Consider the following 15,349-nt stretch of genomic DNA (forward strand, 5'->3'; position numbering starts at 1 on the left):
AACATAATGTTGCTTCCACTTTTTTCCCTCGTACAGTTGGCGTGATATTTCTCATCAAAAAAAACTAAGTAGGTAGGTACCTACCTAACTTGAGGTACATACTATACTATAGTTAATTTTTTTATAGGTAATACCTACCTATATTTACATAAACTTTTGTGTAGGAAGTTTCTAAAGAGGCTTCAAAATTCTTACCTGCTGAGCATCATAATATAAGAGCTACCTATCTACAGTATCTACCAGATCTACCTACTATAGGTACTTTTTTTTAGACCACCTACGAATACAAACTTTCCCGAAGTTATACTAGGATAGCCTGATCTCACGCGATGTTTCGACTTTTTGTCCAGATAAGTTTATTCTTAATTGAATTGCACACCTTACTTTACATACCTACTTACCTGTACAGACCTATTTCTCTTCCAGTCGCGTAGCAGAACAAGGGGTTAAAAAATTTACGTTAGTTCCTTCAGTTCACGCCAAATTATATCTAAATGCCTACTCCACTCTCAATGCGACTTAATTTTCCTTCCACCCATGACCTGAATCACTAGCGTATATTCCACCCCCCAAAGGGACAGTTACTTGTCCCGCGTCTGTAGTTTGGAGCATTCAGCCCCCCGTCGATCTGCCATTGAACTAAAGGGCCCCTATTCGAAACCTTGCGGGGCCCCCAAGAAAGTATAACCTACGCCACTGCCCTGAAATGTCTCCTCTGTCTTAAGCAACTGCTTATAACCTAGTGTCTCCTACTATTTTGCTCCTTGCTACTATTATATTCTGTAGTGTTGTGTGTGCGTGCTAAGAAATTCAAATGAAGAGTCGTTTAAGTGACACAAAACACTAGAGTTCATCACAGGGCAGGAGGTTATATCAGTGGCGAATCTAGGAGGTCAACAGACCTAGCCCCCATGTACGTGAGACTGTAGACCTAGCTCCCGTTCCATGTCCCTTGAATATTGCACCCTACCTAACTATTATAAAAGTTGACGAAATTTGAAGTGCAAAAATAAACGAAGTATGGGGAAATTGTACCAAAATCCTAAAATAAATGACGTGCCGCATTCCCTTATGTAGAGCGGATTACGACCACTGCCTGCTAATAAGAGCCAAAACGTCAAACCCCCATCACGGCTGTAGTACAGAGCATACCACAGGTAATAATAGGTCTACCTATATTTAAGGTGAGTAATGGTGACATATTTACGCATGTCGAATGTACCTATAAAAAGATGCATTTGCATTATCCTTTTCAGAACTTGGGTCCAGAAATAGGCTCCTAAAAGACATGCACATTAATAACTTTCCCTCTTTCTCCCCAGATGTCCCGGGGCCCCCATCACGCCAGTCATCACCCGTCCCAAGACCCGCAAGTTAGACACTCTCATCTCGTACAGCACAAGTCTTGACGATGTCTCTCTGGTGTCCAAAGCGTCCACAGCGCATCTACCGGATGTCACGTGGTCTCTGGCAGATTTGGCCAAAGCTGCGCGGGTCTTCGTGCGGGATCCCGGCGTGCGGTTTGAAAATCGCGAAGAAATGAAGCGCGTCTATGCCCTCCTGGGAGATGTATTAAGATGTACGTCACCACACAATTCAATACATTTAGGTTATTTAAGTCAGACTAGTTAGCTTGGAGGGTAGCGCTCCTGTCTTAAGCTGTATCCACACATAATCGATGTCGTCGATCGACGAGGTGAATCTATGTTGTCGAAGCAGTGTACGTTTTTAAGTCAACGTCAATCGACTGGGTCGACTATGTTTGGACAAACCTTTATAAGCACTTGGTCGTGGATTCGATTTCACTCGGGCGAGATTTATCCTAAACAGATACATATAAACATAAGGTTCTCTAATCCTCCTCTCCTTCTGCTCTCTGTGGTTTCTAGACAATAAGACCTCCTTTGTTACAAATGTTCGATGTTTTATGTTCCAGATAAGAGTGTCCTGCAGAAAGCTCTGGTGGAAGTCGATTTCTATACAGCCCACCCTCAGGTTAGTTCAGTAGAGTCTTACTCAGTAGCAGTACCCACATAGTACATCAGATGAATGTTTTAAAGCTCTTGTACAAACTTTACGTAGGATTTTGTCTTAAAAGAAATGACAGATTGCGTTGTTTGTAAAATTTACCCTTCGTTCTTAGTTTCTGATTTCTGTTGCAAGCTCAGTTCACAGACATGACACATCTCGTGTGGCTGTTCACCTACGATATGTACAAACTCAACTTCAAGCCCCGCATTGAGACAAACAGTCCGGAAGACGATCACTGGTACACTGACCATAACTTCGACACCCTCATCCGTCAAGTGTGGCGGAATCGGATCCAGATTGCGGCTGCTGTAGCGAGGATACGCATTCGCAACAACGCATTGAAACTGACTACATTGTTGCCAAGTCACCTGCAGGATTATAAGTTTCAGCAACGCTGTACTGAGAAAGTGGCGCTCAACGGTTGGGTCAACTTTGCCAAAACCACGTAAGTTCGAGGGAAATCATGGAAATCTGTAGAATAGAATGGAATACATATATTTTGTTTATTCTACTCAGATAGGACGAAAGGTTCCTTTAAGCCCGCCACTCACAATAAGTTTTTTCGCATGCTGTGATCGATCAGTCCATCGCATACGATAGAACTCATCGTGATTGGCGGGCATTATCCTGACTGTCTAATGCCCCCCTTTTGAAGTACCTAGTCCTTCCATGCACCCCTGATGGGCGATTGAAAAGGATCATCTGCCATCCTTCGCCTCAATCCCCCAGTCTAATGCCCCTGTAAAAAGGTAGTCTACCAAATTCTTAAGACCTATGCTTTCAGAATCGTCGAAGTTGAAACCCTGTTGACGGAAATGGGCTATTATCCGCGCGGTCAACTCAAGCCCAGTGAGTTCGAAGTGCCCTTGGACTGTTTCATGGGCGATCATACTCTCCCAGGCTACATACATGTCCTACCTAGTGATCTGAAGGAATTCCTGAGCTCTCATCTCATCACCAACCACATGTTGGTACTACAGGTAGACATACATAGTTCGAGTGAAATTGGACATAATTCGGTACTTATAATTGCCTAAAGAGGAAGCAAGTGATGTCCCTTGCCAGCTTAGTTAGCACAATAAAACCTGCTAAATAAATTTAGCAGATTATAATAATAATATACCTGATTAAAAAATAAAGTAAAAATGAAGCTGTAGGTAGGTATTGCTCTTTTCCTGTAAATCAGACATCTCCACCAATTTTTTGTTGCACATTGCATACTTAAATAATTTCACGGCATTCATACAAATAATTATGCTATCGAGTCCAATAGTGGAGATGTCACATTTACCTAAAACCTAAACGACACGTTTCAAAATCTTTTTTATTTTTTTCTAGTCATGGTGTACAGATATCTCGTAACGTATGTTTTGAAACCTTGGTAGTCATCGCATGATTACAGTCATATTGAAAACAATGACATCCCACGATGCTACTATTCAATTTATTCTGCCTTCTCGAATAAAATGTATTTCTTTTTTTGTTTATTGGATGTTCGATTAAAATTACTGGGTGAGACAAGAAAAGCAGGGGTAAAAACATTTCTGTTTTTCACATGCCATTTTCCCCCTTTAGATACTTACCTATCCTACCTCTACCTAAGTATTTTGACTTTTTTTCGTCATATTTCGATGAGAGAGCTGGAAATATTTGAACGAACCTTTGAAACACAAGAAAGTCAAGAAACCTTTGAAATACTTTGAATTCTTTGAAATATTTATCTACCTACGTACAAGCTATTTCAACACACTGTAGCTGGTACTTAGTAGTCATAGGAACCTACTTTGTATCTCACAAACTATGTAAATTTTCCTGTCGACCTATTTCCGATCAGGAAAAATAAAAAAGTTCTACTTTTTGCTTTATTTTCCATTCTTCCTATCTAGTTAGAAAAAGTTTAATAGATTTCCACAATATCATGAAAGTTCTGATAGATCAGAAACCTCTGCCGTCGCGAGAGTGGAAACGAGGGTGGAAGTTTCTTCTATATGTACATACGTATTCTGTATAGGTAGCTTTTATTATGATGTACATACCAAGATGTTAGTCAATAACATGATAAATACATTGAAGAGTCTGTATACTGCAGGTGATTGATGATTCTTTAATAATTTATATTTACCCATAGGTATCTACCCAGGTAACAACAATCTCACTAAGGTAGCCATTTGGTTTGTTTAAATTGATTTTTTTCAAGGTTGCTAACTGTCTAACTGACATTGTCGTTATTTCAAGGTCACAAACTGAAACCTTCATGTTTCCAAGGCCACTCACTAATAAGAATAACACCAGTAACTTATATTCTTCACAGTCCCGTCAGAATCTAACACTAATATTAATATTCTCATTTTTCCATCTTCAGGATCGATCCTACTGTTTGGGTCCCGCCCTCCTATGCAAGTTCATGTTGGATGAGAAGCTTACAGGTAGCGTTATCATGTCCCACTTTGACATCCCTTCCACTGTGGGTTATATGGCCTCTCTTCTGACTAATGTCAATCATGAGCCTGAGGATAAACTACGAGTCTACGGGGTAGGACCCAGGTGAGCTGAACAGGATAAGAGAAAGCCAGCCGTTCCGAGAACGAGCCTTAACCTGTGTCCGAATATACCTAGTTGACCAGCCGTCGATCGAGGGGGGACACAATGTTGTCGAGGCCGTGTAGACGGTTCAGTCGACATCTATGATGGCGGGTCGACCAAGTGTGGACACACCTTTAGTTATCTGTTTCTAGGTTCGCCCCGGGCGGAACCGCGACCTAGCTCTTTCAAGACAGACGCACTACCCTACTAGACTGGTTTTTGTTCAATTAAACAGATTTCTTCTTTCTTCTTCTCCTTCTTCTTCATCATCATAACAGGCGAGAGGAACAACTCCACACATTCACGGCGGACATGGGCTTCTCCAACTTGGAATTGTACTCGGATGAGTTCACACAAATCCGGCCCTCGGCCAAAAGTCTGGAGAATGTTGTGGCAGTGTTGGCCACGCCCCCTAATACTAACACGGCCGTCAAAGACCCTATTGAACTGGTTGTGGCCAAGGTAAATGTTTTTTCACCATCATCAATTAGTTAATTAGTATTATTCCTTTGTGGTGAAGCTCAGCTTATTGTGGATATCACAGTATTACTAAGGACTTCCCTTACTAATTCTGTAGCTTTTTAAAGTTTGTTTTTGTTCTGGTAATCCCACCACTGCACTGGTCGCTTTTCAATTACTGTAAGCTATGTAGGTACCTACTCAGTTTTTCTTTAAAACAAAATACCTACTTTGTTTTATTTGTACACAAAGAACATTATAATTGATAAACAAACAAAAACAATATTGAATAGCAATTGAAATTTGTTTGAAATAACAATTGAATTAGTGTGGGGATCCAAATTGTTTCGATTACTATATCGATTACCATGAAGTCTATTAAATACCCACACCATTTCAATTGGTATTCAACGAAAATACCTAATTACAATATTGTCATCGCCTATCAATTGTCTCTTGTTTATATATCCCTAGTTGAAAAAGACCCAATGTGCCTTGGCATGTGTTGGGTCTTTTGATAAATAAAAGATACATATTTAATTAAATTAATTATGTTATAGATATCTTTCAAGTTGTTTGTGTGTGTCTGGTTATGATTTCTCGCTTTCAAGGTGTGAATGCATTTTTTTTTCATTTTATTTTTGATAAGTAGGTATATATTTCTTATTTTTATTATTCTTCGATTATTTTTATTATTTTTTGTTTATAATGTACATCACCCAACCATTTCCTTATTCTGTTCCTTATATTTTTTATATCTTGTATTATTTTTATTTCCTCGACAACATAGATTTATCTCGTTAATCGACGGCCGGTCGACCATGTTTAGACACACCTTAATATTGTTTTCAGTGCTGATATACTTTCTTTCCATAGAAGTATTAACTCTTTATATTTCTGTTGTAGGATGGAGATCTAGACCTGTTGCTCAATCTGCTTAGCGATGACTTTGAGAATGAAGTGGTGGGGAAATATATTCAAGGTCACATGGAAGTGCAGAGGAAAACATTGAGACTGGCCATGTCTCGCCCTCAGGTTAGTCAGTGAGGGCATGAGAAATAGTGAGAGCACAAGAAACAATACATTCCCAAATACCACCGAAGATCATCGAAATTCTGAGCCATTGATATTCTTGTTTGATAGAGGGAACTGTAACTGTTAAGGTCTTATCGTCTCGAAATATATTGTAATATGTTGTTTAACCCATAAAATACACGAGACCTTGTTTAGACTGCGGGGTAATGTAGCTTTTTAGTCTCATTCGAGCAGGATAAACAAGGTATATTCTATTCTATCCTATCCTCAGGATCAGATGGCTCGTATCATGGCGCCCACCGTAGCGTCTCTCCGGCGCGAGGTTCACGTGCCCCATCCCGCCCTCATCCCCTGCCCGCGGGATCACCATCACACCGCCGGCATCCCCGTGCTTGGCGGATACCGACTGAGAGAATCCCAGTCAAGCGAGCCCCGGCGCTGGTGGCGCTGTGTGTTCAAGTCGGTGCTGCAGAAAATACGAGGCGGGCAAAAGTCTCGGCTCCCGTTGAGACTGTTCCGGTCTCGGGGATATCGAGAGACGCGGCTTAGTCCTGCCCCTGTAGCGGTGCGGACGATAGAGTACAGTGATACGGTGGAGAGTTCCAGCTATGTGGGGAAGAGTAAAACTCTTTGACCCTCTTTTTTTCAAGAGATTTGATAGAGGGAGCTGTAACTGCTAGGGTCTTATCGTCCCGAAATAGGAGATAAAAGAAGACAGGATAGGAGAAAACCAGCCGTTCCGGGAACGAACATTATCCCATCAGGATAAAATCCACCCCGGGCGGGAATCAAACCCGCGGCCTAGCGCTTATAAAGCAGACGCTCTACCCTCCAAGCTTGACACTCTTTGAATATTTATTTAATTAACCATGTCTGAAAGAAAGTCACCTAAATGAAATAGGCGATTTTTATAATAGTAATGATTCTAGGAAACAGATAGACTTTATTGCTATGTACAACAAGAAATGTAAGCATGAAACTGGCAGACTCGATTGACCTACTGTAACAAATTTGAATCCCAATGCTCTTACTCAAGAAGGTAGTTTGTAGATACAATTAAAGAACAAGTTAGGTCGATAGGGATATATTTTCAAGTCGATTTGATAGAGTTTCTAAAGAAGATATCTAGTTTGCCAGTCCCATCTTCACCAACAAAGTAGTTAAACTCGAGAATTAACACTGAATAACATGAGTTATTGTATAATAGTTTATAAAATAAATAAACTTAATTCTTATACAATGCTTAGTCTAAAATGGCAATAGGAAATTATAGACTATATTTCAAACTTGTAGGACATCGAAAAATTTCATTACCTACCTCAGTAAGTAGGTCTCTCTATTTTCTACCAAAATAGAAGGGAGAAAAAAATATTTTGTGTGAACAAAAAATACATATTTTTCAATGAAGGACTTAAATAAGTACTACCTATAACTATCTTATTTTTAAAAATACAATGAAAATTACTTATGACAAAGTAATTTTATTTATAAGTTAATATTAGCGTTAGTCCCCTTTCTTTACCAAGTAACTTACTTAAAAATTAACTTATTCAATAGTAAATGAAGTTACTAAAACATCATTTTTGTATTCTAAGCTATTGCTTGGACTAATTCAAGGAGAGAATCATTTTACAAAAGGAAAGTTCTGTTTTACTAAAACATTTTACAAGTGAACGTACACATTTTTGAACGTACATATTTCAATTTAGCACTCAATCCATTTGAAAATTATTTAGCCGTTTATGAATTTTTCTACGCATATTCTGTATATCTATCTACGAATCTACATGATACCTTCTAAAGAGTCGGATTATTTCCTAGTGTAGTTATAAATTGTAAGCTAAATTTTTCTATAAGAAATGACTACTACTTTCAATATCAATCAAACATACTAACAGCATTCAGCATTCCCTCCTACACGAAATCTATGTATGAATTATTCGGTCCTATAATCAACAGTTACCGAAACTTTTTACCAAAAAAAAAAAAAAAAAAAAAAAAAAAAAAAAAAAAAAAGGGGAAGGTGACGCTAGAAAACGAGGACATGATAGATTCCGTCATCACCGAAATGAACAACTACGCCACAGAAAAGTACATGCTCACTACTGTCACTTCTAAACAGGTAAAACTTTGTATTATTATTTTATTATCATTCGAAAGGGGAATCGATAATTTAAGACCGATTTTAGCGTCACATATGTCAAGCTACGCCGAGCAAGGGGTTCTAGTATTGATTTTGAATCATTACATGAAAGTAAAATCAAAAAATTAAATCAAGAATAATACCTAATAAACTGGATATTGAACAAATTAGGTAGGTACTAGGTACATATGTAGGTATTGATTTTCTCTAATCACGATCGAATAAATTACGGGCTAAAAAATTCCCGGAGGGACGAGCCCAGCTTGTTCAGACTTTTACGTGAACACACGTGCCATTCTATTAAACCATTAGTGATCCAAGTGAAAAACTTCCTAGGTAAGTAGGTATGTAATAATGAACATTATTTTCAACCTCAACTCACAGGTTAACATAGACGAGACGCCCCGCACAGGTGCTGATGATCGACTGGACAGTTCCCCGCGACTTCCCACAGATAGCACCCCTCGCGCCTTAGACACGCCTCTCCCTCCCCTCCCTGTAGACTCGCCTCTACCTCCCCTACCGAGCGACACGCCCCTTTCCCCTACTCCCGATATATTGGTGGAGGGGAAGAAGGAACCCCATGAGATAGTCACTATCGCGGACATTCAGTTTACACCTACCGAGCCTTTGAGCGAGCGAGAGAAGTCTTCTCGGGAAGTCAAGGTAAAAGCTTTGTTTCCACATCCGTGCCTTCTAGACAAGTGCCTCTGTTTTTCCCCCTTTTGTAGCTCAATGGCCCTTGGCGCTCAGTTTTCAAGGGTTCGCCTCGTAATCAGGAGGTCACGGGTGCACATCCCAGTCAAGGTCACCTAAACACAAAATTTTGGATGTCGGGTCTGCCACAATAATGCTCTAAAAAAATAGACTAATATCAAAGGAAGCGCAAGAATAAAGCTAATTGAATAACAATGTCTTATGGATGTTCAATGACACTCGCATTAATGGTGACACTCTTCTTACTACTCTCGTGTTGTTTGGACGTCCCTAGCTTGCTCCTTGGTTTATTCTCCGATGTATATCCTTCACGTATACATTTCTTGAGGATACTCAGGTTTTCACAATGCACAATACGTTCAGGTACTTCTTGCTTAGGTGTCCTCTCTCTACATGTATCGCCTTCCATTGCCCATATGCTTGCTCCGGTGGCGACACATTCATTCTTGAGGAAGGTCGACACGATATATTTTGGTTCCCTCTTGAAATGCCTCAACAGGAATATGGCTAGCAGCATGATGAGTGTTGAGAAGAAGAGGCTGCTGAACACATTAATCATACTGTAGGCAAACATGGTGCCGACGCACCACCCCGTGTTGTATTTCAAATTCAAATATGTCATCATCTCTTCAGACCAAATCTCATCTAAGCTTTCGGACAACAGAAGTCTTAGTATGAAATCTGTAGTGTGTTCCCGGTATACACCTTGGATATAGAACGACGTCATGTAATGTGTTAAAAGTAACTCATGGATACGCTGTTTTCACTTGGGACTCTTGGGAGTACCTATGGATTTTGGTGTCCAACAAAGTTTGTGTTTTGTGTTGATTAAATTTAGATAAGTGAATTTGTCTGAACTAAAGACTGAAAACTTCATGTTCATTATGATTTATTTGGCTGACAAAAGCCCATTTTTTTTTTTTTTTTAAATTTATAATTTTTTTTAAAGCCTATTTACTTTGTTTTATAAATTCATTCTTAAACTATCTAACATTGTTCTTTTTACAATAATTATTACAGATAGGTATTACGATTCCTTACTTTATTTCAGAAATTTAATATTTAAGATGTCCCTGAATCCATCATGTATGAATCTTGTATTTTTATTCTGTACCAAATTTTTGTGTAATTTTGTTAATTTAATGTAAATAATTGCTATAGCTCTGGGCTATGAAACTGTTAATAATAGGTAAATAAGAAATTTAATATTTAAAAACATTTCGTTTCCTTCAGATTCCCCCATCTGACCACTTCGAGGCGATCAAGTGTCCTCAGTTGTGTCCTCGACACAAGAACAACTGTCTTCTTGTGGAAGAGGAAGGAGCTTTCATAGCTGTTGTAGCTCGCAAGGTAAATAACTCATGCAAATTGCATAGCACAAAAATATTGAAGGCGTTTGAAACGTATTCCTAATTTACTCTCTGCCGTCTCTGCCTTTGTAGGTATCATCAGAATTCTGTATTTGTCAACAGCACAGAATTTATTGAGAGAAAAAAGTTTTATCACTCTAAATACCCATCCCCACTTGTCGTGAGTTTCATCCGATTTTTTCCCCGAATATCTTATAGGCAATCTATTAATGAGAGTATTCCCACTACACAAGACACGATTTTTTTTGCGAACGACAAGTAGGCACGGGCCTTTACGTTTACTACATTCTTCTCCCTTTATCACCTCAGGAAATCACCCGTATGGACGAAGAATACATGATCAAAATGGCGGAAGAAAAGGGCATTTTTGGGGACAAGACGCCAAGTCCTCACCCCGACAGTTTGGAAATGAAAAGGAAATCTCAAACCATCAAGCCTTCTACAGCGTCCTCGAGAAATGTCACCGATGAAAGACTCAAATTCGATTACCATTATGCGACAAAATTTCGTTCCTGTGTAAATATGTTTTTCAAGGAGATATCTTTTCTTTATTCTGTCATCACCATTCGGTCTATCAAACAAAAAGCAAATCCCAATAATCTTGAGATTGAAGAGTACAGCCCACGTTACAAAGGCTGTTGTGCGCATAGACTTATGGCTGTGACGGTGTGGTTCATGGTACATCCGCTTCACTCGTCCAAATCTTCCACCGCCCGGTCTATGTGCTTTTCCAGGGGTTCCTCAGAGGGCAGACTCGGATGTCGGTAGTCATTGACGAAATAGCAAATCCCGGGAATGTTCTCTGGAAATCCTTTGGGCAGAAGCTCTCGACTACGGGGCTCGAATGTGAAGTGCTCCGTATTTCGGAGACATCTAAGGGGACGAATGTGAAGATAATGGTTATTCAAGTATACGAGAATATTATACCTAGTATTGCCTTTCAAATAGTTTCTATCTACATATGTTTTATAGCGTTCTTTTTTCTTCTGTAGGATCACATGGTGTCCACTTTACAGTCCATTTTAGTTTATTTTATTTTACAGTCTTTACTTTCCACCAATCTTTTACATCTTGTTTCTTAATATTATGTAGATGATTTTATCTTGATTTCAGAAAAACAAGGCTAATCATCTTCTCGCCCAAAGGAGAGAAAAACCACCGTCATGGCGTCACTTAAAAACCAAACAGTTATACAGTGACTTTTTGAACTCCTTAAAAAAGACACTTACTCATAGGTAGTAGGACTGATATTGATTCTCAGGGGCTCACTCCCGGATTCGAATTTGTTGGCCACGGTGACATTGTGCCCAAATAGACAGTAGCGGGGCATTTTGACCCCCACTACCCCGGCTAGAACCGTGCCTGTGTGCAGTCCAATTCTCATCTGAAACACAGCAAGATGAGAGTCATCTATCCATCGCATCTTCAAAACAACAGCGGGTCGTAAAACTCTGACCTGAAGTAAAGTACTTACTCTAAGCTATTAGGCTTGAGAAAAAAAAATAAATTAAATTAAAATAAAATAAAAATAGGTTGGTAGTTGTAGTTTACCTTGATAGGCTTTCCGTCATGCGTGGAATGACTTGCGCATGTGTGAATCATCTTGAGTGCCATCCAGGCTATTCTCTGCGCATGCGTACTTTGCGTCTTATGAAGGCCTCCTGCCACACAGTAGGCGTCCCCTATTGTCTCCACCTGGAAGAATACAAAGTAAAAAACACAATATACTCTGTTTTCAAGGACTAGATGTACCGAGTGAGTGAGTTGTAAAAAAAGAACTACTCTTTTCAGTGGACGACTCGGTCAATGAGTCAGATCCTAACTCCCTACCCCTATAACACACTCTTCAGCTCCCTATAAGGAGACTCAATGACTGAGTCGTCCACTGAAAAGAGTTGGTCTTTTGTACAGCTCACCCACTCACAATATTCTATCCCACGAAACCCAAAACTTTTCCAACACCCAGTGATACCTGATTAAAACGAACCTCTACCTTCCTGTAGGATGTAGAATAATATCCAGGCTTCATTGTGAAACGATACCACCCTCATTTCCCGTATCGGCAAATGTACTGAATTAAACTTGAGGGAGGGAAAAAAGGGATGAATTGGAAAAAAAGGGAGATAATAAGGGGAGACACCAGGATGGAGAGGAAGATTGGAAGAGGAGGTAATAACGAGGGGAAGTAGGTATGCCAATCATTAATCAAAATCATGAAGCAACAAAGGTCATTGAAAAAAGCTTGGAAATGAAAATGCAAAACTTTTTCCTCTGGTCTTTCTCTCCTACCTTTCCTGTGAGGGGTACCATTGTGATCCGGTTATGCTCTTGTTTTTTACGGGAATACTCTGCTTGTACTTACCTTCCAATCTATTTTGAGGACCGAAGTTAAAAAGAAAAATCTGGTGTGAACATCACACGACTTTCTATTACATTTACGGAATACGTATTTGAAAAAAAAAAAAAAAATAAATAATAAAAAAAAAAAATTTCTAAGTCCCGAGCCTGAGCCGCCTACGGCGGCCGATTTTTGGTCGAAAATTTCCTATCTTAAAATACTCCCCATGTAATGAGGGATCATTAAAAAGTGTCCAAAAATTGAACTTTTTTTTTTGAAAAATTTTCAAAGTCCGAAATCGACCGCCTACGGCGGCCAACTTCATCAGTTTGTATTAAATAAAATTAAAATTAATTTTGTAAAGTGCTCTAATTACAATAGGACTTACAATTAACTTACTTACACGAAGAAAATCACGTCAGAGTAGGTAAACAAAAACTTAAAACAATAGGTGTGTATAGACTATAGACTTTTAGAAAATAGAAAAAAAAAATTAAAGCTGTGAGTTCTTATAATGACTAGGGGCCCACTCTTGAAAAAGAGGGTGTTGTAGTTAGGTGCTTAAATCAGCACTACCTACCTATATATTCACTAGTCAATTGTTCATCTTTACCGTCAGTAAAAAAAGAAAAAAAATAATAATAATATAAAATAAAATAAAAATAGATTCTAATAGAATTATCTTAAATTTGTACAAAGGATTTAATTTTTTCCCAAGTACATTTTAAGTAGGTATTTAGAGTTTAATTTAAGTAAGTAGAACACTATGTAGGTAAACCATCTTTTTCAAGAATTGGGCTTATCAAATGATATTCAATTAATCATTAGTTTAAACTAGGTCCCTAAAATACTTATCCGTAAAGTTATGTAGATATCTATGTACAATATTGGACATAATTATATTGGTTATTTGGGTTTACGAACGTAGTTAAATTATATTAAATCTTATGTACATTTTCGCATGTTTATACATCTTTAGGTATACAGTGTGTCCACTTTTAATGTGCGCCATAGGAAAAATACATGTAAAAACAGTTTTTCTTGTCTCAAAAGTCCCCATTAAGATTTTCCCATTTAAACCTGTAGTACAAACATACATACATACGTACGTACGTACATACATACATACATACATACATACGTACAGACCATGGGCTAAAAATCACTTTTTAAACCTGTTGTATGTATGTATGTACGTACGTACGTACGTACATACATACATACATACGTACAGACCATGGGCTAAAAATCACTTTTTTGACATCAGGGCATCCCAAAACGGATATTTCCAACCATTTCCCGATTTTGAAAATTTGGACCGATTGCAATACTTTCATTACTAGTATAGCCGCTAAACTGTAGTAATAGAAAGTAAAAAAAAGTTTTTTCTTTTGTGGTCTCTCTTTCTGAGGACTAGGGATTGGAAAATAAAACCATTTTTCAATCCTAGCCCTAGACCAAACAGTCTTCATTCTTTTCTCTTATATTCCCCCGGGACATGTAATGTACCACATAATTTATTTACCAGTACGGTCTTAGTTTATCCTAAAACCATTATTACTCAGACACTAATCTTTTTCATCTCCATTAGCCTTTTGGGATTATTGAACTCTCTCTCCCTAATTCTCTCTGCCTCTCTCTCTCTCTCTTCATGTTTAATTAGTTGTCAATATCCTGAGAACTAAATCTCTTGATGGATCCCGTTATAGTTCCCCTAAAATACAATACATTTACGAAGCACTTCGTTTTAATATAGAGCACAACACTTCCGCCTATAATAAATCGTTCCTATTCACCTTGTTAGTTACATACTACATAGTTAGGTACCTTGAAATCTGAAGGGATGTGAAGTTGTAAATCCGACATTTCCACCAATCTTTGTTTTGTTGCACATTGCATCTACATAGTTAGGTACCTTGAAATCTGAAGGGATGTGAAGTTGTAAATCCGACATTTCCACCAATCTTTGTTTTGTTGCACATTGCATAGGTACGTAAATAATTTCACGGCATTCATACAAATACTTACGCGGTGTTCATGAGCCAAATGGTGAAGATGTCACATTTACTTACGAATCTTACAATTACATAATTTATTACTTTTTTACTTTCTATTACTACAGTATGCCGAAAAACGCTGAAATTCTGTTTCGTGTTAATATAGGCCGGGCGGTGCTGCGAACTCTTGACGTTCGCGCGCCTCCCGGCGCGCTTGATAGCGGAGCTATACTAGTAATGAAAGTATTGCAATCGGTCCAAATTTTCAAAATCGGGAAATGGTTGGAAATATCCGTGTTTTGACCCTGATTCAAAAAAGTGGTTTTTAGCCCATGGTCTGTACGTTACGTACGTACGTACTACAGGTTTAAATGGGAAAAAGTAGAACAAAAAGTGATTTTTAGCCCATGGTCTGTACGTATGTATGTATGTACGTATGTATGTATGTACGTATGTGTGTACTACAGGTTTAAATGGGAAATTTTTAAAAGGTGGTATACAAAATATCTCAAGAACGGTTTGTCCTAGAGCAATGAAATTTGGTATGCCATCCCGGTATGGTCCAAGGACGCGACTGTAACAATTTTGTAAAAATCGCACAGTCACTCATCCAGATATCAACCAAAGTCAATGTTGCTTCGAACTTCGGACTTAGAAAAATTTTCAAAAAAAAAAA

General features: G+C 38.5%; 2 protein-coding genes across 2 annotated transcripts in view; one reads left to right on the forward strand and one right to left on the reverse strand.

Moving 5' to 3' along the window:
* Positions 1-911: 911 nt before the first annotated feature.
* On the forward strand, positions 912-11,002 carry LOC103506293. The gene is made up of 14 exons (XM_008470680.2): positions 912-925; positions 1,323-1,579; positions 1,937-1,995; positions 2,169-2,476; positions 2,816-3,011; positions 4,394-4,575; positions 4,893-5,076; positions 5,980-6,108; positions 6,380-6,728; positions 8,160-8,230; positions 8,636-8,917; positions 10,202-10,318; positions 10,648-10,854; positions 10,952-11,002. The coding sequence occupies exons 1-14, from the start codon at positions 912-914 to the stop codon at positions 11,000-11,002; spliced, it is 2,406 nt and encodes an 801-aa protein (XP_008468902.2).
* The window catches only part of LOC103506302 (head-specific guanylate cyclase), a 164,946-nt gene continuing 160,405 nt past the window's right edge, over positions 10,809-15,349 (reverse strand). The window contains exons 11-13 of the mRNA XM_017442885.2: positions 11,890-12,033; positions 11,568-11,722; positions 10,809-11,211 (exon numbers count right to left, since the gene is read on the reverse strand). Coding sequence (XP_017298374.2) covers positions 11,028-11,211; positions 11,568-11,722; positions 11,890-12,033 — 483 coding nt within the window. The 3' untranslated portion in view covers positions 10,809-11,027. The remainder of the gene's footprint in view (positions 11,212-11,567; positions 11,723-11,889; positions 12,034-15,349) is intronic.

The sequence above is a fragment of the Diaphorina citri genome, unplaced genomic scaffold, assembly GCF_000475195.1.
Source record: "Diaphorina citri unplaced genomic scaffold, Diaci psyllid genome assembly version 1.1 scaffold11, whole genome shotgun sequence".
NCBI classification, from domain to species: Eukaryota; Metazoa; Arthropoda; class Insecta; order Hemiptera; family Psyllidae; genus Diaphorina; species Diaphorina citri.

Excerpts from the sequence above, each read along its gene's own strand:
- LOC103506293 (XM_008470680.2), top strand. Across the intron at positions 1,580-1,936 it reads CCTGGGAGATGTATTAAGAT|ATAAGAGTGTCCTGCAGAAA; the intron begins GTACGTCACCAC and ends TTTATGTTCCAG. Across the intron at positions 2,477-2,815 it reads GTCAACTTTGCCAAAACCAC|AATCGTCGAAGTTGAAACCC; the intron begins GTAAGTTCGAGG and ends CTATGCTTTCAG.